Below are 23391 nucleotides of genomic sequence, written 5' to 3'. Positions count from 1 at the left end.
GGAAGAAGATGGGAAGGGCCAGGTCTAAGACCTGATAAGGTCTGGGACAGCCGTGAGTACCTTGAGGAGTAGACTTTTGATTTTACCTAAAGTTTTGACAGATATCTTGTGCTTTGACAAGAGCATAGGGAAGAAGATTGTGGAAAGAGAGGCATGGCGTGTAGAAAAAGGCCTTGCTAGGGTTTGGAGAGATGAAATTCTTTCATGCCTAGGGATTTATATTGAGCATGAGCAAAGACTGAAGGTGACTAGGTGAATAGGAACCAGATTAGAGAAGGCCCTGAGTGAATTTGTCATCAGATCCATCCATTTTCTCATGTTACCTTAAAAGACGTATTTCACTCATTCCGCTCACACCCAGGACACAGAAGCTGCTCCAGAGCTTGGCATGGTGGTGTACACTTACAACCTCAACCCCTGGTGTGGTGGTGTACACTTACAACCTCAACCCCTGGTGTGGTGGTGTACACTTACAACCTCAACCCTTGGCGTGGTGGTGTGCATTTACAACCTCAACCCTTGACGTGGTGGTTACAACTTCAACTCTTGGGACTCAAATACAGAAGACCTCTGGTTCAAGGTTGTTTAGGCTTTTATAGTACGACTGTTTGAAAATGAGGGCTTAGTGATAGGGCATTTGCACAGAAAGTGCAAAGCTTGGGATTCCAGCACCAGTAATGTTTTACTTACATTTAGGATAGTTTTGGCATCAACTCTGGACAGCTCGTGTACAAAAACGCAAGCTCCGTTGGACCAGGCAGAGAAGAGAGTCCAGGCTGCCTTCACCCAGCCGGTGTCAGTTGTGTTCCAGAATATGTCAGATTCAGTCAAAGCAATCCACCTCCTGCCAAGAAGTGAAAGTCAGAGCATCCTTGTCAATGGCTCCACCTTTAGAATGGATTACATTATTCACGTTAGAATCCTATACAAGATCCGTCAGCTCAACTACTATCTCAGCGAACTTTCCCTCAATACTTTCTCTGTATCTGTGTCTGAGGCTAAGAAGACTAAATTAGAAGAACAGGTCCCGTCCTTTCAAGGAAGTCACCATTTAGTGAGAGCAGTTTGTATGGGAAAATTAATCTCAGTGCATTGTGATAAGAGCAGTTTTTCCATTCCACACTCACCTAAGTTAGTCTGGAGTTAGTAATGGGGATGTAGTAGTTTAGTAAGTATAAGTATCCAAGAAGCCCTGGAAGAGTTTTATTTTTATTCATTCTTTGTGTCTTTCACTTTATGCCTCTCGATCCCACCCATCTCCCTTCCCCTATCTCCCCAAGAAAGTGAGATATAAGAGAAAAAATGGGGGAGAAAGGAGAATCCTGTCATGGAAGCTGCAGTGTGACATGCTGGGTCACACAGTATTATTGATTATCAACCCAACATCCTGAGGGACTTTAAAAACTAAACTGAATCATGTCATAACCCTGCTCACAATATCCAATATTTCTTATGTAAACCAAAAAGCTTAACATAAAATTGCCATATGACCGAGCAATTCTACTCTGGAGAGATACCCAAAGAAGTAACAGTGGGGCCAGTAGGTACAATATAGAAGTAGCCCATGTTTCTACCAACGGTTGAGCAGATTTGAAAATGTGATATCTTTGAGTCATAAAAGTAGGGAAATTTCCCTGAAATTTTTATTTTTGTACGGCTGCATAAATTCTACTCTGAATATGTGCCACATTTTTATTATCTATTCTTCTGCGGATGGGTGTATAGTCTGGTCCTATTTCCTTGCTACCATGAATAAAGCACCATTAACATGGATGTGCAAGTATCCCTCTGGTAGGATACGGAGTCTTTGGGTATCTGTCCAGGAGAGGTAAAACTAGGTCACATGGCAAAAAGAGGATAGATCTGAAAAATATATTTAATGAAGCAGCTGAATCTCAGAAAGACAAAACCCACATGTTTTCTCTCATGTGTTTCTGGAATGTGTACATGGATGTACGCAAGTATATGAAAACCCGCAAAACTAGACATGACACCAAGACGATCCAAGGACAGTAATGAGGGAGAATGGAGGGGGCAAAAGGACACGTGAGGCATGACAGAGGAGAGGTGACAAGATGTCACAGCGGTAGCAGGGGTCGGGGAGATGAGATGGGAGGAGAATCTGCTGAAACACGCTATGTTTGAAAAGGCCGTGGTGATATCTGGCACCTTGTATGCTAATTAAAAATGAAAAGGTAGATGTAAAAAAAATTGAATAGAAAATGAATGAACCCTGAAAACACTATCCTGGGTGAAAGGAGCCAAATTTCATAATCATGTATTGCTCACACGAGGTGTCTGACGTAGTCGGAGTAGTAGAGATAGAAAGCAGAATAGAAGGTTCCAGAAAGGTAGGGGAGGAGGGGGATGGGAGGCTCTTATATAATGGGTCCGGAGTCTCTGCCTGAGAAAAGTAAAAGTTCTGTAAATAGATAGTGGTGATGGGTGCACAAAATATGGATATATATTATGATATTAGACGAGATACACTTAAACTGATACAATTTCCTAGAAGAAAGGATCTTGAATGTTTAATTTTACCACAAATAAATGACAAATGGTTGAGCCCATGAGTAGTTTTACCATGACTTAAAGGTTGTATAACATATGCGTTTCAAACTGAAACACAGTGTTCCGTAACTATGAACAATTTTTATATATCCCCTAGAACAACTGAAGAACAACGATAAAAGGTATGCACTGTATATTTTGATTTAATTTTAAAATACCTCACAGTTTCCTCTTCCTCAGTGTAAAGCCTTCAAGGCCTTCCTGACTTATGCTCTGCTTGCCCTCTGGCCTCCATTTCCACCTCTTCCTCCTCCACTCTGTCCCCTCTGCTCACTCACCCCCCTTAGTTTTGGACCTTCTAGACAAGCTGTCCCAATACCTTCCACTGGCCACAAAACCCAATCCATAGCTGCACTGGGAATGTTCCACCATCTTGGGAGCCCCTGTGGTTCCACTGGTGAAGTAGATGGCCACGGAATCTCCACTCTTGGTTCTCACACAATTGTGCTCTGCAGAGGCCTCTCTGGAAAAAGGCAAGAATGCTAGGTGACACCGCTAATACATAAACACCAAGCAGTTCCCAAAGCTCTAACAACGGTAGGACTGCCATTTCAACATGCCATGCATGCAGTGTGTGCGGAGGATTGTGCCCCCTGCGCACACCTTGATAGATAGATACTGTCTCTACAACAGTGCTGTAGCCACGGGAATTGAGGCTCCAAAGGCCCAAAGGGCTCATTTGAAAGATCTATGAGGTTGGCTAGATAGTTCAGTCAGTAAGGGCAAGGCCAGGCATGAGTTTAGATCTTTAGGATCCACATAAAAGCTGCTTGCATGTGTAATTTCAGGCTTGGAGATGCAGAGACAGGGGATCCTTGGAGATCACTGGGCAGCCATTCTGCCTAGCTGGTGATCTCCAGGGTCAGCTAGAGGCCCTGTCTGAAAAAACAAGGTGGTGGAGAATGATAGAGGAAAATACCTGATGTTAACATCTATCCTGCACACACATACATACACATACACCTACATGAACAAGCACACACACACAAACACACCATATACATGCAACACATACACATGCATGTGTGTGCGCACACACACACACACACAGATTTCTACATGCTTTGAGTAGGGCTGAGGAGTTTGTGGTAATCACACACATATGTTCTCATGCATGTAATTCTGTTCATTTATGAATAGTTCTATCCCTAATTCAATTCTTCAATCCTCAAGGTAGAGATATTTTTCTAAAATATGTTTTCTCAAAAAATGTAGGGGTTTGAGATTAGGTAAATTTCCAAGTTCTGTGATTTGAAGACTCAGGTAGTTCTTGGTTCTCAGCCCTGGCTGTGTCTTAAGATGTGTGAGTTAATTTTTAAAATAAATTCCATTATTTGTGCTCCACCTTGATCAAAATGAAATCAGAAGTTTGTTTTTTTCTTAAGCTCAGGTAATTTTAATGACAGCTGAAATTAAAAGGCTATATCTGGATTAACTAGATTAACCTGACAACTCTCCAGAGTGTCATGTGCTGATCTTCAGAAATGAGGACTCCTGGGGCCCTGTTTCAGATATGCCTGGCAAAGTAGGCCAGAAGCTAGACTGTGCAATTTGTATTTCAAATACTCAAGTCCCTCTGGTCATCCAGGTGGCCACTCCAGGTTCAGGAATCCAGCACTCAGCAGCCTGTTTTGGATTATTCCTTTTTTGTTTTTTATTTCGTTTTGCAACATGGTCCGGCTGTGTAGTTCAGTCTAGCCTCAAACTCACCGTCCTGCCTCAGCCTTTTGAGTGCCAGGGTGACAGGAGTGAGCCACCAGGAGAAGCAGTCTGCTTCTCTGATCAGGACAAAACTCTCAAATCCCCAGATAAATGCCTGCCGCATGCTCATTGCAAGGCAGAAGTAGTCATGACGCCATCCTAATTCTGACTTTATTCCTTTTCAGCATGCTAGGCGAGTCAGTTTATTTTTCCAACAGCAGTTTCTCACCCATGGGGCTCCTTTTAAGGATTAAGCAGTGTTCTGAGCACCAAAGCACAGAGTGCTCTGAGCTCCAGAACAGACCTTATGAAATCCTTCTTGCACAAATGGATGTAGGTGAATGTTTACTGAGCACAGTGCCTGGCAGACAGCAAGCACCAATATAAGGCAGCCATTTCACTATTGACGGCTTTCTGTGAACTAAGTGTATCACTAAACTTAGCTCATCTGCTCTGGCTGAGAATTCTAGTGATCTTTGCCACCAATTTTGGGTGATATTAAGGTGAAGTGGCACATACAGTAACGGAGTGACCTTGAATGTTGAGGTGGTCACAGGATGATGTCTCTGACCAGTATCTCTTCGATTCAGTCTCCTCATGCTCAATCCTGATGCTGAAAAGGAAGATACCCAAAGCCTACCCCGTCGATAGATACTCTTCTGGAGACTCCCATTTACCGAAGCTGTTCCCGGAAATTGATCCAGCCAGGACGACTGGTGTCAGACACCAGAAGCTTGGTTTGGAGGGAGGGACATTCAGCGCTGATGGTGTCCACTTGCGGAGCTAGGGCATCACTGGTAACGATGGACTTGGCCCTGGCTGCCTGCAGCCGGTACTTGAGATCCTTCGCTGTCAGCTGGGAGATACCTGGGATCATGACCACACCTTGGGCCACACAGAGAAGGGAGGTTGTTAGACAGGAGGAAGACTCTAATGAAGAGGCCAGGGAAACAAGTGGCTGAAGAGGGTTGGAACCCCCTGAGGGAACAATAACAATAACAACGAGATGAAAAAGGCATTGCCAAGGGTAAGAGCTTTCCCGGCATTCCTTCACTTAGGTCTCGTGATGCTCAGAAATGCATGGTATTGTGATAAACACTCTCTACAGAGTACATTTTTAAAGAGTATGGGTCTTTAGACTTCAGTGCCTTAGCTAAATCAAATGGCTTGCCCAAGAGTACATAGCTGACGTAATAAGGGCAGAATTGAGAAGCTAAAACAGCAGTAAAACCTGTTCTGTCCTGGCTGGATTTATGTCAACTTGACACAAGCTAGAGTTACCCTATCTAAAAGGAGGGAGTGTCAATGGAGAAAATGCCACCATAAGACATTTTCTTAATTAGTGATTGATGGGGAAGGGCCAAGCCCACTATGGGTGCGGCCATCCCCAGGCTGGTGGTCCTGGGGTTTATAAGAAAGCAGGCTGAGCAACCTAAGATGGCAAGTCAGTATACCGCACCCCTCCCACGGTCTTTGCATCAGCTCCTGCCTCCAGGTTTCACCCCTGCTTGAGTCCTGTCCTGGCTTCCTTCAGTGATGGACCACAGTGTGGAAGGGTAAGCCAAATAAACCTTTTCCTGCCCAACTTGGTTTTGCTCAGGGTGTTTTATCACAGCAATAGAAACCCTGACTAAGACACCTCAGAGTCCATGATCTTGAACATATTCCATTGTATTGCCTCAGCAACGTCTTAGTTCAATTGTTTTCCAAGTCCTTCAAATAAAATGTTGCAATAAATCCTTTTGTTGTTTGTGATCACTAGCCGATAGAGGAGGTATAGCAGGCAGAAACTAGAACCCCCCACATGGCTTCAACCAAAGTTGCTCTAAAAGTGGCAGATTCCATTTACCTCCAAGGACAAGGAATAAGGAATAGAGGGGCAAACTTCACACTTGAAAGTTCTTGATATCTCAGAATGCAAATTGTTAGTCTTTTCTATTGAGTTTTATAACATTCATTTCACAGAGGAAAATATCTAGCGAGAACAAGAGGCAGAGGGAAAGGTCAGTTCAGCACAGCACCAGAGCCAAGCTCATGTTCTCATCACTCTTTGCCCAAGCTCTTGCACAATTTAGTTCCCAATGTTAGCACTCTGAGTTGAATGGTGTTCTTCTTTTATGCATGTAATTGTGTGTGTGGGCACACACACGTGTGTGTGTTCATGTGAGTGTGGGTGCTATATACGTATGTTGTGGGGGAGGTAAGAAGACAACCTCAGGTGTCACTCTTCAAATGCCATCTTGTTTTTGAGACAGGATCTCTTACTGGCTTTTAATTTGCCACATGTGCCTGGCTGGCTGGCTGTGGAGCCCCAGAAATCTACCTGTCTCTGCCTCCCCAAGGCTGAGATTGTAAATGTGTACTTGGTACATATTGGCTTGGCTTTTTTCTTTTTAATGTGGTTCTGGGGGGTCAAACTGAGGTCTTTGTGAGCTCTTCCTCCAGTCCTGACATGCTTCCTCATTCCACTTCTCTGTTAGCACATCCAGTAGAAGTTGCTTGTTTGTTATGTCTTAGGGACTGTGTTTAAGCCTGAGGCCTAGGAAGATGTGATGGTTTGAAAGAAAATGGCTCCCAAAGAAGTGGCACTATTAGGACGTGGAGCTTTGTTGGAGTAGGCATGACTTTGTTGGAGGAAGTGTGCCACTGTGGAGGTGGGCTTTGAGGTCTCATATATGCTCAAGATACTGCCCAGCACCTGAGTCCACTTCCTGCTGCCTACTGTTGCTAGTACCATGTCTGCCTGCATGCTGCTGTGTTCCCTGCCATAATGATAATGGACTGAGCATCTAAAAATGTAAGCCACCTCAATGAAATGTTTTCCTTTATAAGAGCTGCCATGGGCATGGTGGCTCTTCACAGCAATAGAAACCCTAAGACAGAAGATGATTGACAGCCATAGCTATCAATAAGAGAAAGTCAATCACTATAGCCTAACAAGTGCATATGATGAAAATCTAGAGGTGTAGAGTTGCACTGACAACAGCTTCGTTATCTTCTGCAGTGTTGGAGTGGAGACGACACCTCACTCCATAACGTGAAATATAGTTTGTGTTATTTTATTTGAGTACCAATGAACGCTGTAGAGTAGGCAAAAGTGAGAAATTTCTTAACAAAAATAAATAACACTTTAAACAAAATTTTGATTATGAAAAAAATCTCTGAACACAGTGCCTAGCATATAGTAGGTGCTTTAAAAAAAACCTGCAAGGGCTCCTTACAGTCTGCCCTTACTAAGCAGTTGAATTTTAAGTGTCTTATCATTGTCTAGCCTCTGCAAGCAGTCAGGTTGGTCACTGCTGGGCAAAGGGAAAATGAACCCCATACAGGGTTCTCTTTGTCCCATCCTCCAAATTTCATGGGACCTGCAAAGCTCTGGTGGGCAGTACCAGTCCTACCAAGGAGCCCTAACCTTGCCCACTGACCTGTTCGCATGCAAGCCACGCTGATCAGCCACCAGTCTGGAAGGCGTGGAAGCACCAGCATCATTCTGTCTCCAGGTTTCAGGCCACACACACCCTCTAAGACATTGGCTGCCTTCCTGGACTGCTTCCCCAGCTCCTCAAAGGTCCACTTGACTTCTGCTCCTGAGCCATTCACCCACCAGAATGCAGGATTTGGGGGCCGCTGCCCTACCTGGACAGGGAATACAGTGAGGAAAAACATAGAAGCCATCATTGGGTGTTTTTGCTCATTTGTTTTTTAAAAAAGCATAATAGTTATATGTTCACAGAGCTCAAAAATTAAACTGACAGGCCAAGGTGTGACTCAGTGGGTAAGAGTTCTTGTTTAACACATGCGCAAAGTTCCAGGTTCAGTCCCAATCATTTGGTAAACCAGGTGCTGTGTGACATGCCTGTAGCCCCAGGACTTAGGGGGATAGAAACAAGAGGATTGGAAATTCAAGAACATCTTTGACTAATAGTGAACTTAAGGCCAGCTGTGTCCATATGAGACCCTCTCCCATAAAAGAAAAAGCCAGTCAGTTAGACACAAAACCAAAGGGCTGGTTCCCTATGGGTGCTTTAGATTAGATTGACCAGTTGTATTTGCTACTTACACATTTATTCTCCCAGTGCTGAGTTTAGGCAAATGCAAGCAAATTTTCCATACCAACTTTCATAACGTAAAAGGTAAGATGATTTATGCTGCCCGGTGTCCCTTCCTGTCTAATTGAAACATGACTCACATCACCTACTAATTAGCACATAAAAGTACATAACACATTGGTTTTGAGTATAGTCCTACAAGGCTGTAGAGCTGCATCACTTATTGCTGCTTTGGTTTAAACAACAACAACAAAAAAGCCATGACCAAAAGCAGCTTAAGGAAGCGTTTGTTTTGACTTAACGTTCTAGAGAGCTAGATGTCTGTGATGGTGGGGAAGATACAGTGGCCGGAGCAGGGAGCTGGGAGGGCACATAACTGCACAGAGAAAACAAACTGGAAGTGGACAAGGCCATAAACCCCGAGAGCCTGCCCAGGGCCTCGTCAGATCTTTCTGAGGCTCATGCATGACCCTGGTGATGCTCACAGCTCTAATCACACTATTTCTGAGATGCTTAGGAGTATACCAGAGGCTTTCAAAACGCATGTCCATTTTTCAGTCCCTATCCATTCTTTCCTTTGACTTCTTGGTTATTCTACTAGCTTCTGGTTTATTTTTCTCTTCCCATGTGGTCTTCTAACACATCATCTGCTTCACGCAATCACAAGGTTAAACTATCTGCCTATAATTGCTTTTGATAAATGGCTTCTAGAGTGCAAATTCTAATTGGTCTTAATAATAAAAACCCAGAGTCAGCTATTAGTTGTGAAAGCTGAAAGATCAGAGAAGCAGAACATCCAGCCACTAGAATTCTTAACTGTATGAAATCCTCAAGCCAAAAAGCGTGATCCCATCCCTAAGAGTCCTCAGACAGAAAGTGCTGAATTTCTGTCTCCTCCTGCCTTATATTCTCTCCACCCAGACATATCCCTTCCTGTCTCCACCTCCCTAGTGCTGGGATTAAAGGTATGTGACTCCCAAGTACTGAGATTTAAGGTGTGTGCCATTACTGCCTGGCCTCTATGGCCAATTAGTGGCTAGCTCCGTACTCTGATCTTCAGGCAAGCTTTATTTGTTACAGCATAAACAAAATATCACCACATTTCTCTTTTTTTTGTCTAAAATAAAAAAGAAGGTTGTAACTAATATAAGAGAAACTATATACAATAAATACAATAACTGCATATAATATATAGGTAATAAATAAATCAACAATGTTTTTGTTCATTGCATTTGACAGATTCAGAGAAAATACTCCACTATCTATCTTATATTTGTGAGTCCAAAGTCTTGTACCTAATTTACTTTCTGTGCTAACTCGCAATAACATCCAAACTATCTTTTGATGTTTCTCAACTTTATATAGTTTACATCTCTTTAATGATGCTTATATCTAGTCTTCAACTTCATCAGAGACCTGAGAAGGAAATAATATTAACTAAGTAATCAGGAAGAGCCAAAATGTGAAAAATGACAGAAGCAGCTGGATGCCTGGACAGTCACTCAAGATTCCTCTGTAACATTGGGGCATCTATCTTTGGCCTAAATGCCTAGAATATTTGACAGACTTTTCTATGAAGTGGGATTTTTGAAGGACTGTGCCACCTTGTCTTGGTAAGATTTGGTGGTCACTTTCTTTTGTGTCCTGCTTGTCCAATTTGGACAGCATGCCATCAGCAATCAAGGCAAGAACACTTTCTTATCCAGTGGCTTACTTTTGCCACAAAGAAAGTAAACTTCATGTGGAAGGCCCATTATCTTCTCTGAAGTAAATTGGTGCTGCCAGGAAGGAGCAAACATATCTCATTATCTTATAAAAAGAGAACTTATGTTATTAAAACATTTCAAATGCCACATTCTGTATATCTCTGAAGTGTTTAAAGACAATCTGTCTATTTAAACTATATCCAGTTGACCTTGAAAATATATAAAACATGACTACAAGTTTGGTTGTAATAGATGACTAATTACCTACCTTAATTTCCTTATTATACTAAATAGTTGGTAATAATAACTTTCAGGGACTAGAAATTTGCATTACATTGTTAAATGAGTTGTACAGGTACAATACAGAAACTTATGTATAGTATGTTATAACAAAAATAATTTAAGTTTGTATTAATATAAAAAATTTTGTATACAATATCCAAAAATCAAATCCAATGTATAATATTTAAAACTAGTAGATTGCTTTTTAAAAGTAGATTCAATAATCTACCTTTTATCTTATCAGAGCTATATCCTTCCTTTTTTATTTTCAGAGTAGATTCAATAATCTACCCTTTATCCTATCTTATCTATATCCCCCTTTTCCATTTTAAAAACAAGAACCCTGAATTTAATCCCCTTTGTTTAGCTTTTTCCCTGACTGTTACCAATAACAATTTGTAACCAACACGCTAAACAATAACAAATATCCATAAGCTACTAAATAACCAAAATCCACTCACCCTACCTCTTGGGAAAGTGGGTGTTGTGTTCTTAAAATTATTTTCTGCTGTCTAGGGGTGATGGTATCATTAGGGATCCTGAAAAGACAAATCTGGGTTAATTGTCAAGTCCTGTGAGAGGTAGCTGTATCTTTTGTTGTCCAGTCTCTACATAATGGAAAAGTACAGGACTCATCTTAAGTCCTGACTAGAATGGTCTGTGAGGCTGGATCATCCTAGCTAACCACCTCAGAATGGTCCTGAGAAGTTTATGGTCCAAAGCTGATCTTTGAGTGATGCGTGTCAGCTTAGTGGTGTTATCACAGTCATGGTGGACTTGTCATTGTGAGATCCCATTATCTCTTTGGAGACTTTAGGCATTGAATTAGGTCAGATTATTCCTTTTCTTGGTAATTTTTTTCTGGGTATTTTCCCTTCTTGTTTGGATGCTTATTTGTCCAAAGATCTTTAAGTTCTTCAAGATGGTTATTTTTATTTTCCTGAAAAGACAAAAACAAAGCCCTCACCAGTCCCTAACTCTGGGGAGCTTCCCTGTTGAAAAGTTATATTTGATCAAATAAGAAGCATTTGTTAGCCACGTTAGTTAGTTTAGGTTGAATGGTATGCTGTTTGAATCAAGAGGTCTCTCTTGTTCAAATCTGATCTTTATAAATTTTGATTTATGGTTTCTTCTGAAATTTTTGTTTTATTCTCTAAAGCTGTTCTATCATCCAGAGCAGTATGGTTTCTTACAATAGGCATTAGGTTCTTTAAATGCTCTGGGAAGGAGTTTCCTCCATGGTGACAGGAAATGACTGAACTAAATTTGACATAGGGAGAGGCCTCTCAAGGAGTTTCCCAATGACAAAGGGTTACCTTGACTGTCCTTTGTTGACCTACATTCACTAGTCCAATGTCTGCCTTTACCATACTTTCTGTATAATACAGAAGGGAGGGGAATTCTGTTTGGATTATGCTTAGAAAAAACATTGTTTCTAGGAATTCCATGTTTACAATCTCTTTTGGGTGACATTGTTTACCACAATTGAAACATTTAACATTTTGATTTTTCTTCAAACCTCTGGAAATCACCTCTCCTATCCAAGCACCATCATGGTCATGAGATTCAATATTGATTATATCTTAGATACATTCCTTCAAGGGTGCTGAACTTGCCTTTAAAGGCCTGATTATCCTTTTGCATTGAGAATTAGTGTTTTCAATAAGCCAGAGATTCAATTATTATTTGTCTGGGTTTTGAATTTGGTATCATTTTATTTACCACTGAAGTCAATCTTTGTTAAGAAATCAGTGAAGGGTTTTTTTTTTGGCCTTGTATGACTTTAATAAATGACTCAATTTTCTTTCCTACTGCTTCAGCTCTGTTTCAAGCATTAAAAGCTGCTACACGGCATAAAGCCAAGGTGTGAACATTATATAGAGATTGCCTTTCTACAGTAACATACTCTTCTTCTCCAAGAAATTAGTCTTGAGAGATTTCTATACCTCTAGCCCTAATTTGTTGTTCAGTGGTCTCAGCCTCCTCTTTCCACAAAGTCCTACATTGTAATTGAGGACCAGGTTCTAAGCAGTCTATAGCCAAATCTCTCCAGTTTTGAGGGATACTTCTACTACAAGTTGACTATGAGTTTAACATCTGCTTTACAAAAGGTGAATGCATGCCATGAGAGACTATCACTTGTGGTTAGACATCTTCTCTCTTCTACTGTTCCCCTGGACTGGTTCTCCTACTCTAGTAAGGAAAGAAACCTGTTTAGCTGTTCCTGCAGCTGCTTATGAAATAATCACCCCGAGGCTAATACATTAAATATAATTGTTTAGACAATAGCTTAGATTTCTTACTGACTATCTCTAACTATAAATTAACCCATTTCTATTAGTTTATATTTTACCATGAGGCTTATGACTTGTTCACTTACATCTTGCTTTCACAGAAGCTACAGGGTGTCTCTTTGACTCAGTTTACTCTCTTTCTCTCTTTGTATCTTTGTTTGGACTTCCTGCATAACTTTACTCTGCTAAGCAGTTTTCTCTGTGAAGCAATTCTGAAGGACCATCAAGCAGTCTAGGCAAGAGCATTTTCTTGCCTAAATGGCTAGCCTTGTCACACTGAAAGCAAATTCCATAACAAGTTCCTTCAATACAAATCATCCTCTCTGAAGTAGTTGGTTCTGCCAGAAGCAGATATATCTCACAGTTGAGAAAACTCTAAGTTTTTAAGACATTTTAAATGTCATATTCCTTAGGTCTTTGAAGTGTTGAAGCTTATTTATTTAACTGAAATATATCTCTGTATATCTAGAAAATCTAATATGATTAAAATTTGATTATTATAAATGACTATTAATCTGTATTTCTTAACTGTACATTACATTTTAAATGAGCTTCATAGACATAATACCTTAAACAAGAGTAGAAATATATACATGTGTGTGTATGTATGTGTATAACAAAATTGACCTTAAATTTGTATCAATAGATGAAAATCCATACTTTGTAAAGTATTTCTGTATTCCCCCCTTTTTAGAAAGAAATTGGCTGTGACCGTTAACCATTATAATCACCCCTCTAAAATGAAAATTAACATTTATAAACAGTATTTTGGATATTTGGGCATAGTATTCTCCAAACTGCTTCCTGCTGTTTGTTGGGTGAAGTACTTTTAGGGTTCAAGGAGACCTTTCAGGGGGTCTTGTCACTTTATAGTTATAATTTTCCTTGTTACCAGACTCAGAAAAGAAATTGACTAAAGAAATGTAATGTATGAAAAGTTGAGAGACATAAAAAGATAGTTTTGGTAATGCAGGTTAGAATAGAACATGAATTATGTACAACCTTTAGGACTTACCAAGATAGGATAGATATGGAGTATTTTCTCTGAATTTGTCAATTGTTAATTAACTAGACATTATCGATGTATTTATTTACTGTATATATTGTATATACTTATTGTATTTTTGTATATAGTTTTTCTTATATTTGTTATAACATTCTTTTCTTTAGAAAAGAATTTAGACAAAAAAGGAAAAATATGGTGATATCTTGTTTGTACAAATAAAGTTTGCCTGAAGATCAGAGGATGGAGCTAGACAGTAGCTAACCATAGAGGTCTGGAGGTTTGTACAGACAGACAAGAAGTGATATGCCTGGGCAGAGAGAGGAAGTGATAAGCTGAGAAGAGACAGAAGTTCAGTCTCTTTTCAGCTGGGAAGTTGAGTAGGTAAGGTGGTTGTGGTTTGACTCCGTCTCTGGTCTCTCAGCATTTTCCCCTATATCTGACTCCAGGCTTTTATTATTAAGGCCTATTAGAACTCATGCTACAATTGCTTCCTTGATTGTCCTTAATTCTAACATTTCACAGGATTCCAGTGAACAGCTTTGGGGATATCTGTCATTTGGCAGTTCCTGTAAGGTTACTGGATATATTAAGACTGGTTGTTTGAAAACCTTAGGTTGCTCCTCTCTAACCTTAAAATGCGATGCTGAGATTGGTTCTTCTTTAAATTCCTCTGTCTGTGGTGCAGGAGTTCCTTCTGTCTTTGTGTTGCTTTCATTGGTTAATAAAGAAACTCTTTTGGGCTCCTGATAGGGCAGAACTTAGGTAGGCAGAGAAGACAGAACTGAATGCTGGGAGGAAGAAGGGCGGAATCAGAGAGACGCCATGGATTCTCTGCCTGAGATGAACTGTGGTTAGAATTTTTCCCGGTATCCTCTGCCAAGTGGCAATATACAGATTAATAGAAATGGGTTAAATTAAGATGTGAGAATTAGCCAATAAGAGGCTAGAGATAATGGGCCAAGCAGTGATTTAATTAATACAATTTTTGTGTGGGGCTAAGCTAGCTGGGCAGCTGGGATGAACAAGCAGCCCTCTCCCTTGCAACATGTCTGGTTCTGAATCTCTATGATCTGTTTCAGTAAGTTTTTCTAAGGCCTGTATCCTGGCACTTATATCAACCACCTTTTTTAGAGATAAACCAAGAGTTATCAAGATTATAATTAACATTATGCCTATCTCAGTTAAGTTTATTATCCCTTCATTTAATTGATTTAATTGTTCCAATTTTAAATCATGCATTGTGTAATCATATATAGACCTAACTCTCTCCATTGTAATAGCTTTCCCACTTTTTTTGTTTAGTTTTGTTTTTTGTTTTTCAAGATAGGGTTTCTCTGCTGCTTTGGAGTCCATCAGAGAACTAGTTTGTGTAGACCAGGCTGGCCTTGAACTCACAGAGATGCATCTGCCTCTGCCTTCTGAGTACTGGGATTGAAGATGTGCACCACCACCACCCAACATGGGCAAAAAACTTTCTCTTTTAACTAATTTCTCCCTTTAAGAATTCCCAATTGTATCACTAACTCTGCCGATGCCGATGACAATGAGGACAGAAAGCTGACTGCTGCTTTGTGGAACTGTAGAAGCCCGAGTGGGCTTCAAGGCAGCAGCCAGAGAAGGGGACCCAGGGAAGGCCACAACCCGCCAGGAGAGAAGAAAGGAAAATCTCACCAGTGGGGCAGTGATTCAGGCCATGTGTAGCTCTGGCCTATGCCGATGGCTGCAAAGTCACAGGCAAGTGACTTTTTCATGAATTTATGCACCAAAAGTTGGACCAGATGTAGCATGAATTCTAATTGGTTTTAATAATAAAACCCAAAGTCAGCTATCAGGGGTGAAAGCTGAAAGATAAGAGAAGCAGAGCATCCAGCCACTAGAATTATTTTTTTATTGATATTTATTGAGCTCTACAGTTTTCTCTACTCCCCTCCCTGCCTCTCCCCATCCCTTCAATCCTCTCCCAAGGTCCCCATGCTCCCAATTTACTCAGGAGATCTTGTCTTTTTCTACTTTCTACTTCCCATGTAGATTAGATCTATATAAGTCTCTCTTGGTGTCTGCATTATTGTCTAAGTTCTCTGGGATTGTGGTTTGTAGGCTGGCTTTCTTTGCTTTATGTTTAAAAACCACCTATGAGTGAATACATGTGATAATTGTCTTTCTGTGTCTGGGTTACCTCACTCAAAATAAATGTTTTCTAGCTCCATTCATTTTCCTACAAAATTCAAGCTGTTGTTATTTTTTTCTGCTATGTAGTATGCCACTGTGTAAATGTACCACATTTTTCTTATCCATTCTTCAGTTGAGGGGCATTTAGGTTGTTTCCAGGTTCTGGCTATGACAAACAAAACTGCTATGAACATAGTTGAGCACATGTCCTTGTGGCACGATTGAGCATCCTTTGGATATATACCTAAATGTGGTATTATTGGGTCTTGAGGAAGGTTGTTTCCTAATTTTCTAAAAAATCACCACACTGACATCCAAAGGGGTTGTACCAGCTTGCTTTCCCACCATCAATGCAGCAATGGATCAAAGACCTCAACATAAAGCCAGCCACACTGCACCTTATAGAAGAGAAAGTGGAAAGTACACTTGAACATATTGGCATAGGGAAGCACTTCCTAAATATAACCCCAGTAGCTCAGACACTGAGAGAAACAATTAATAAATGGGACCTCTTGAAACTGAAAAGCTTCTCTAAAACAAAGGACACCGTCAACAAGACAGCCTACAGAATAGGAAAAGATCTTCACTAACCCCACATCAGACAGAGGTCTGATCTCCAAAATATACAAAGAACTCAAGAAATTGGACACCAAAAGATCACATAATCAAATAAAAAAATGGGAGTACAGACCTAAACAGAGAACTCTCAACAGAGAAATCTAAAATGGCTGAAAGACACTTAAGGAAATGTTCAACATCCTTAGTCATCAGAGAAATGTAAATCAAAACAACTCTGAGATTCCATCTTACACCTGAAAGTATGGCCAAGATCAAAAACACTGATGACAACTAATGCTGGAGAGGTTGTGGGGAAAAGGGAACACTCCTGCAGCCACTAGAATTCTTAACTGTACAAAATCCTCAGACCAAAAATGTGATCCTGTCCCTAAGCATCCTCAGACTGAATGCACTGAGCTCCTCTCTCCTCCCACTTTATATTCCTCTCTCAGCACAGCCATATTCCTTTCTGTTTTTACTTTCCTAGTGCTAGGATTAAAGGCATGTGACTCCTAAATACTGGGATTAAAAGTGTGAGCTACCACCACCTGATTCTGATTCTCTTTTAGACTGGATCAATCTTGTGGAGCGCAGGGTGGCCTTGAACTCAGAGATCCACCTGCTTTTTTCTCGAGTGCTGGAATCAAAGGCGCGTGCCACCATTTGCCTGGCCTCTGCACCTAACTAGTGTGGCTGGCTCTGCACTCTAATCACCAGACAAGCTTTATTTGTTACAGCACAAAATATCACCACAGGCTTCCTGGGAATAGACTTTCTTACTGGTTAAGTTCCAAGCTGTGTCAAATCTAGACAGCCTTGTAAAACTAGCAAGTCAATTGGCTGTCCAATACCAGGTGGTTACCCCTGAAAATATATATACAAGTAACATACTGCAGACCAAGAAGGTTATATTTAGGAATGTGTGTGTGTGTGTGTGTGTGTGTGTGTGTGTGTGTATGCATACATAAACATATAAGCACGTAAAAATAGAAATAGAAAACATGAGGCTTTTGGAAGAGAGCAAGGAGGGGTACGTAACTATATTACGATCTCAAAGGTAAAAGAAAAAGATGGGGTGTAACACCAAATAATAACAATTCTTCAGAGATGAAGCTTTGGCACCATTCCTGGCCTTCTGAGGCTGCCCGGTTCCATTGGGGGCAAGGGCTGCTGTTTTTGGGGTGACTAGAAAGTTGAGTTAGGACCAGGGAAGCTTAAAATGCTTCAAGGCTCACTGCTGTGGCAGAGGCTCAGCGAAGGCTGTGACAAACACTGGGCTGCCAAGGGCTCCCCTTGTTCTGAAGATGCCTATCCTGAGTCGTCCCCCCCCCCCCCCGCCTATTTTGTTTTTGTCATCAGAAGACTGCTAAGAGGTCAGGTATTATGGCAAATAACTTTAATCGCAACAACTGGGAAGTTAAGCCAAAGGATCATTAGTTCAAGGCCAGGCTGGGCTATGCAGCAAAAGTCCTGTCTCAAAGAAAACAAAACAAACACCAAAACAAACCTCCAAATTCAAAAACAAGAGAAAACATTGGCCTAACAGGTGCAAGGCTCTGGACTTCATCTTCAACACTGGAAAAGAAACACAAAGAAGGGAAAGGAAAAAGGAAAATTCCTCTAGAATGGGAAAAAAGGAGCTTGCTCTTTGCTGATAGCTAAAGCTGGAGCATTTGGCCTGAGTCACATGTGTTTCTCATTCAATGCTCAGTACAGCATGGGGTAGCGATGCCTTGTTTCCTAGTTCCCAGTGAGAAAGCTAAGGCCCAGAGATCTCAGCAAACTTGCCCAAGTTCACATTTAAGTTTGTGGAGGATGCATGTGTAGACTGCAAAGGCTGTCTCTGAGTCTCTGTCTTTACCAATTTGCCATATTCCGTGGTAGTGCAGTATTTCTGTCTACTGGTGGCAGAATTGGCAAGGTTGAAAGGAACACAGATAAGATAGCCTGTAATCATAGCACCTGGAAGTCTGGGGCAGGAAGCTTGCCACGAGTTCAAGGCTAGGTTGAACTACAAGTTGGCTATAGTTCCAGGCCAGCCTGGATTTCAGTATAAGACTATCTCAAAAACAACACACACACACACACACACACACACACAAAAAATTCTCTGGAGGGAGGCAGGCAGATCTCTATGAGTTCAAGACTATCCTGGTCTATATAACAAGTTACATAGACCTGTTTTATTGTTGTTGTTTTTGCTTTTGCTTTTTTAGAGCAAACAAAATTAATCCTAAAATTTTTTTGGAATCAAAATTTATATTCTCTTATTAGCAATAAACCATTAGCATCAAATATACTACAGAGAGTTTTCCATAACAGGCACATAGAGAGGGAAAATAAAGAAGTGTATGCAGATAAGAGACACGATGAAATCTGGATTTGTTTGTTATTTGTTTTTGTTCACTACTATGTGCAAAGCCAGGACCCTGAGGTCCTGTGTCTCCTGCTCAGGAGGGAAGTCTGTAAGAGTGAGAGACAGGCTATCTTCAAAGCAAAGCTCCTTCTGCTTGTCTTGGGTTCCACGACAGGAGGATGAAAAAGCATGACTGCCCTGTCATGCTTTTTTGGGCTCAGGGACCAGGGACACCATAAGTGCTGTGTAAGGTGTGTCTGGTTCATACTACCTGGGTCAGATCTGGCCCCCTCAGGCTTGCATGCTAGCCTGAGTCAAATTTGCCTGCCCCCCAGGCTTGCATGCTAGCCTGAGTCAAATTTGCCTGCCCCCCCAGGCTTGCATGCTAGCCTGAGTCAAATTTGCCTGCCCCCCAGGCTAGAGTGCTAACAGTTTGAGTTTCAGGACTCGCCAGGCTCTCCGGTCACAATGCTGAAATGCCCCAGTCTTACAGTCCTGAGTCTCACTGCAGTGTCTGAGAAACTTCAGATGCCCTGGTGGGATGCCAGGGCAGGGTGAGCCTCACCTTTTCCAGCCGACTCCATGTATCCAGCACGTCGTGGGCAAAGTTGAAGTACTCAGGTACTGGCTGTCTCCCCAGGCTGATGGCTTCCCAGGTGGCCACAGCCTCAGGGACAGGTGGAGGTGGTGGCTGTCCATGAACCCTGCAGATGCCCCATGAGCTCCTCAAAGCCTGGAGGACCAGGCCTCTCCGCCATAACTTCATGTCGTCTGTTGCCTCCTGCCTGTCACCAAAGAGGAGAGACAGTGGTCCTGCGTTCGTGATTGGGTTGAGGCGGAGTCTATGACCAGCTCTGAGAGCGGCATAGCTCATACCGATGGTAAGACACATCACTGGTGTCATTCAGCCAAGACACTGGTACGCTCCTACCTCTCCCTGTGCGGGAGTCTGCATGTATCTGAGGTTATCAATTCAGAGCCCACTTCTTAAGGCTCGGTCCTTCAAAGGGATCCCCCAGTAACAGTCATTTGGCTACTGTATTAAAAAACTTTAACATGCATGTTGTGTGTTTGTGTGTATGGGTTGTGTATGTGTTCAGGTGCACGTGTTCATGTACAAGCAGAACCTTGACATCCCTTAGGCACTGTCTTTTGTTGTTGTTGCTGAGACAAAGTCTGTCATTGGCTTATACGTAACTCACCAGTTAGGCTAGGATGTGCCGGGCATGGCACCCTAGGAATTTACCATCTCCAGCTCTTCAAACTGGGTTCTGGGATCAACTTAGGCCCTCATACTTGCAGACAAAGACTTTATTGACTGAATTATCTTCCTAGCCCCTTCGCGGATATTTTAATTATTTAAATTGATATACAGTCACACAGATTTAGGGAGCACATTGTGACATTTCAACTAATTTGTGCAATGTGTGATGGTGGGTCCGTGTAATTAACATAGCTGTCACCACCAACAGCCCAACACTGCCCAGCAGAGACAAATTATTAGCCACACATGCAACTCACAGTTTTCTACTTCTTAGATGCAGAAAAGTAAAAAGAAACATAAGACAGTAATTAGAATAATATCTCTTACTTAACTGGGCCCAGGAATAACTTTATTGCTTCTACATGGCACCCCTGTGAGAAGAAATCATTTAGGAGGTACTTGGGTTTTTTTTGTACAAAGACTGCAAACATTTCACTCTAATGTGCACAGCCGGGTTTAGACCAGCCTTGTGTCAAGTGCCAGGAGTGGGCGGTGGCCCGAACAGGGCGGGGCTGTTTTAGGGCCTGGCTGCTCAGGGTTTGGGCCTTGGATCATGAGTGATCTTCAGAGTCTGTGACAGGCACACAGCCTCAGCTGCCATCTGTGAGAGCCACTCTATGTGTCCCGGGATCCCAGACATGTCCTTAGCCTAGAGACACTCCCAGCTTCAGTCCCTTGGCCCAAGTTCTTCTAGCGATCATGGAACAGGGCCAGAAGAGAGCAATGAGCGTGTGTTTCAATCACAGGAGGATCCCATCCCCACAACCACTGGAACGACTTTGAAAACACGGTGGGGAAAAAAAAGCTATAAACATTAATTTCACACCAATACATTGCCCAAGCTCCTGGAACTAACCATTCATGGTCCTGTAAGCAACCCGTAATAAACACACTGGGTTCCAGAAACAATCACTTAAAAGAACAAAAAATGTCAGCGGGAATAGTTGAGAAGAAGAAGGGGATTGGTGGGGTGGAAACGGATAAAGGTGGAGGTGGGGTTGGTTTTGATGAAACAGCAGTTTCTATGTGTCTGACAGAGCTGTAGTGAAGGCCATTCTTGTGTATAATAGCATATGCTTAGTCAACAATAAAAACTATAAAAAAGCTTTTCATTACACCCCATGACAACTCTGTCGAGAATGGTACTTTCCCCAAGGAGGGAATGTGACGCCCAACCTTCACTTTCCAGGAAAACCTGCGTTCAGCCTCTGTCTTAGCTGCTAACCCGGGATGGAAACTCTGGCTGTGACAATGACATACTAATAACGCAAATAGGGCCTAGGGGTTCCAAGCATAACCCTGTATTCTGTCCCACGCTTTTCTCTTTGGCTCTTCCCTCCTTGGGGGCCGAACTCCAGAATCTCCAGGCCTTTCCCCACACTTTCCTAAGGTCGCTTCACGCTGTGTTTATCTTTGATTTAATCACCAAAGACCTCTGGGCAGGTGACAGCTGTCAGTGAGGATTTCTTGCTCAGTTACCTGGTTTTAAAATCCGAGGCGGACACAAGGCTCTCGCCTTCAGCAGCCAGGCAGACCCGAAGGCTCCCGAGAAGCTTACCCAGAGGCTGATGAAGAATGGATTCTGATCTGGAGCTTTAGCCCTAAATGCAGTCTGGAGAGAGAAGGATTAGAAGTCAGCAGAGAACATGCGGCTTCAACTTCTAACGGGACAGAACATCGTGAACCAGCGAAAGTGGCTCCGTGCCAGAGTCGTCCCCCCCCCCCCCCCCCCCCGCAACAGTGCCTGCAAGACTAAACCCTGACCTGGACTCCGCCTCCGCAGGACTGGTGCCTTTGCTCCTGGAATTAGGTCAACAGCCTGAAACTGGAATGAGAACTTTGCTCTGCTTTAACAGAAAGGACATAAACCCAGACCCTGGCTTGTTTCCTAGTTTCCTATTTGAAGTGCCCCCACCACCCGCTCTTACCCCGCCCCCTACTCCGCCCCCTACCCCGCCCCTGCAAGATTAAAGATAGAAAATGAATGCTAAGGATGAGAGCAGGATTGTTGGAGTTAATGAAATGGCTCTTGGATGGGGGCCAAGGCAGCACAACTACATAAATTTACTGGGGTGAGAAAGAAGAAGAATTGGATCTTATCTAATAAAGCTGTTGAACTTAGATAAAAAGCCTTCTAAGAGACACTGGCGCACAGTGAGCTGCTTCCTTGAAAACAGCAGCAAAAACCTCCGCTCCCTAGCCCTTGAGATGCCGCTAGTGTGGCTATCTATCACCAGAACCTGCTCTAGAAGATCCCCGGTTAATCTGTGTCCCAGCCTTCCCACTGTGATCCGTTTGAGCATAGCACTGCTGCATGCTTGTGTCTTCCTGCCTAACCATTCCTTCTACGTGAGTGCTTCTCAACCTTCCTAGTGCTGCGACCCTTTAATACAGTTCCTCATGGTGTGGTGGCCCCAACCATGTAATTATTGTATTGCTACTTCCTAACTGTAATTTTCCTACAGTTATGAATGTAAATATCTGATACGCAAGATATCTGAGATGAAACACCCTCCCCCCAAAACCGGGGTCAGGACCCACAGGTTGAGAACCATTTTTCTGCTTGATTTCCTGCCACAAGGCTCTCCCTCAGACTAGAGATGTCTCCTTCAGCCATACTTCCCCACACCTCCTTGGACCACCATTCCTTGCTAGCTTTTCCTTTCTAGGACAGCCCCCTTTCTAACTCTGTATGTTTTTAGTTAATTTGCTGTGTTTATCCCCTTCGCACGAGAACTCCATGTGGCTATAACTGTGGGATCCTCTGCACTCCCATATCCCCGCACTTAGAACAGTTCTGTGTTTGGGGGAGCTCATGATTATTTGTGGAGCTCACAAGCAGCAAATGCAAAGATTCATTCAATAGTTTTTCACGGCCAGACACTGGGCTGGGCTTTTCCATGAGTAATGGCTACAAACTGAATTCTGACACCGTAGGTAAGAAAAGGTGTGCTTGGCTTTTGTTTCTAGAATAAAATCTAACCTGGTGAAGTTCCCAAACCCCAGTACAGGGAGACCTCAGAGCATCTTCCTTAACACTAGAAGTGGATGAGGGGTTGTCATAGAGAAATAACCTCACACAGGGTACCTAACACTAATGATGCCATGCTCCCGGTCTCATTTGTTGGTCAGGTCAACCTGGCCCATTTCCACAAGCCTAGCCTCTCTTTCTCCCTATATAAATTGGCCACAGATTCTTTACTGGGCCCTAGGCAATAAGCTCATGCCTAAATTTGCAGCAATTTCTAGAGATGTGATCTTCACGCCCAGGAATATGACAAGTGAGCTATCTTCAGGTGATATAATCTCAATATCTCTATTTCTACCAGTATTTGATAAGAGCAAGGGCAGCAGAGAGCTGAAGGCTGGAAACTCTGGCTGTAACAATGACATCCTAATAACACAAATAGCTTTTGTTTAACAAATATTTGCTGG

The 23391-nt window shown here is 42.3% G+C and overlaps 1 protein-coding gene across 1 annotated transcript in view; it reads right to left on the bottom strand.

Moving 5' to 3' along the window:
• Positions 1-21810, bottom strand: part of Acsm5 (acyl-CoA synthetase medium chain family member 5) — a 32943-nt gene extending 11133 nt beyond the window's left edge. Inside the window, exons 1-7 of the mRNA XM_075972034.1 lie at positions 21721-21810; positions 21436-21568; positions 19258-19477; positions 7698-7908; positions 4950-5157; positions 2891-3034; positions 691-844 (exon numbers count right to left, since the gene is read on the bottom strand). Coding sequence (XP_075828149.1) covers positions 691-844; positions 2891-3034; positions 4950-5157; positions 7698-7908; positions 19258-19458 — 918 coding nt within the window. The 5' untranslated portion in view covers positions 19459-19477; positions 21436-21568; positions 21721-21810. The remainder of the gene's footprint in view (positions 1-690; positions 845-2890; positions 3035-4949; positions 5158-7697; positions 7909-19257; positions 19478-21435; positions 21569-21720) is intronic.
• Positions 21811-23391: the final 1581 nt, after the last annotated feature.

Source organism: Microtus pennsylvanicus, chromosome 5 (assembly GCF_037038515.1).
Source record: "Microtus pennsylvanicus isolate mMicPen1 chromosome 5, mMicPen1.hap1, whole genome shotgun sequence".
Lineage (NCBI taxonomy): Eukaryota > Metazoa > Chordata > Mammalia > Rodentia > Cricetidae > Microtus > Microtus pennsylvanicus.
Note: the sequence above shows the minus strand (reverse complement) of the source record. Positions and strands in the feature narration are given on the sequence as shown.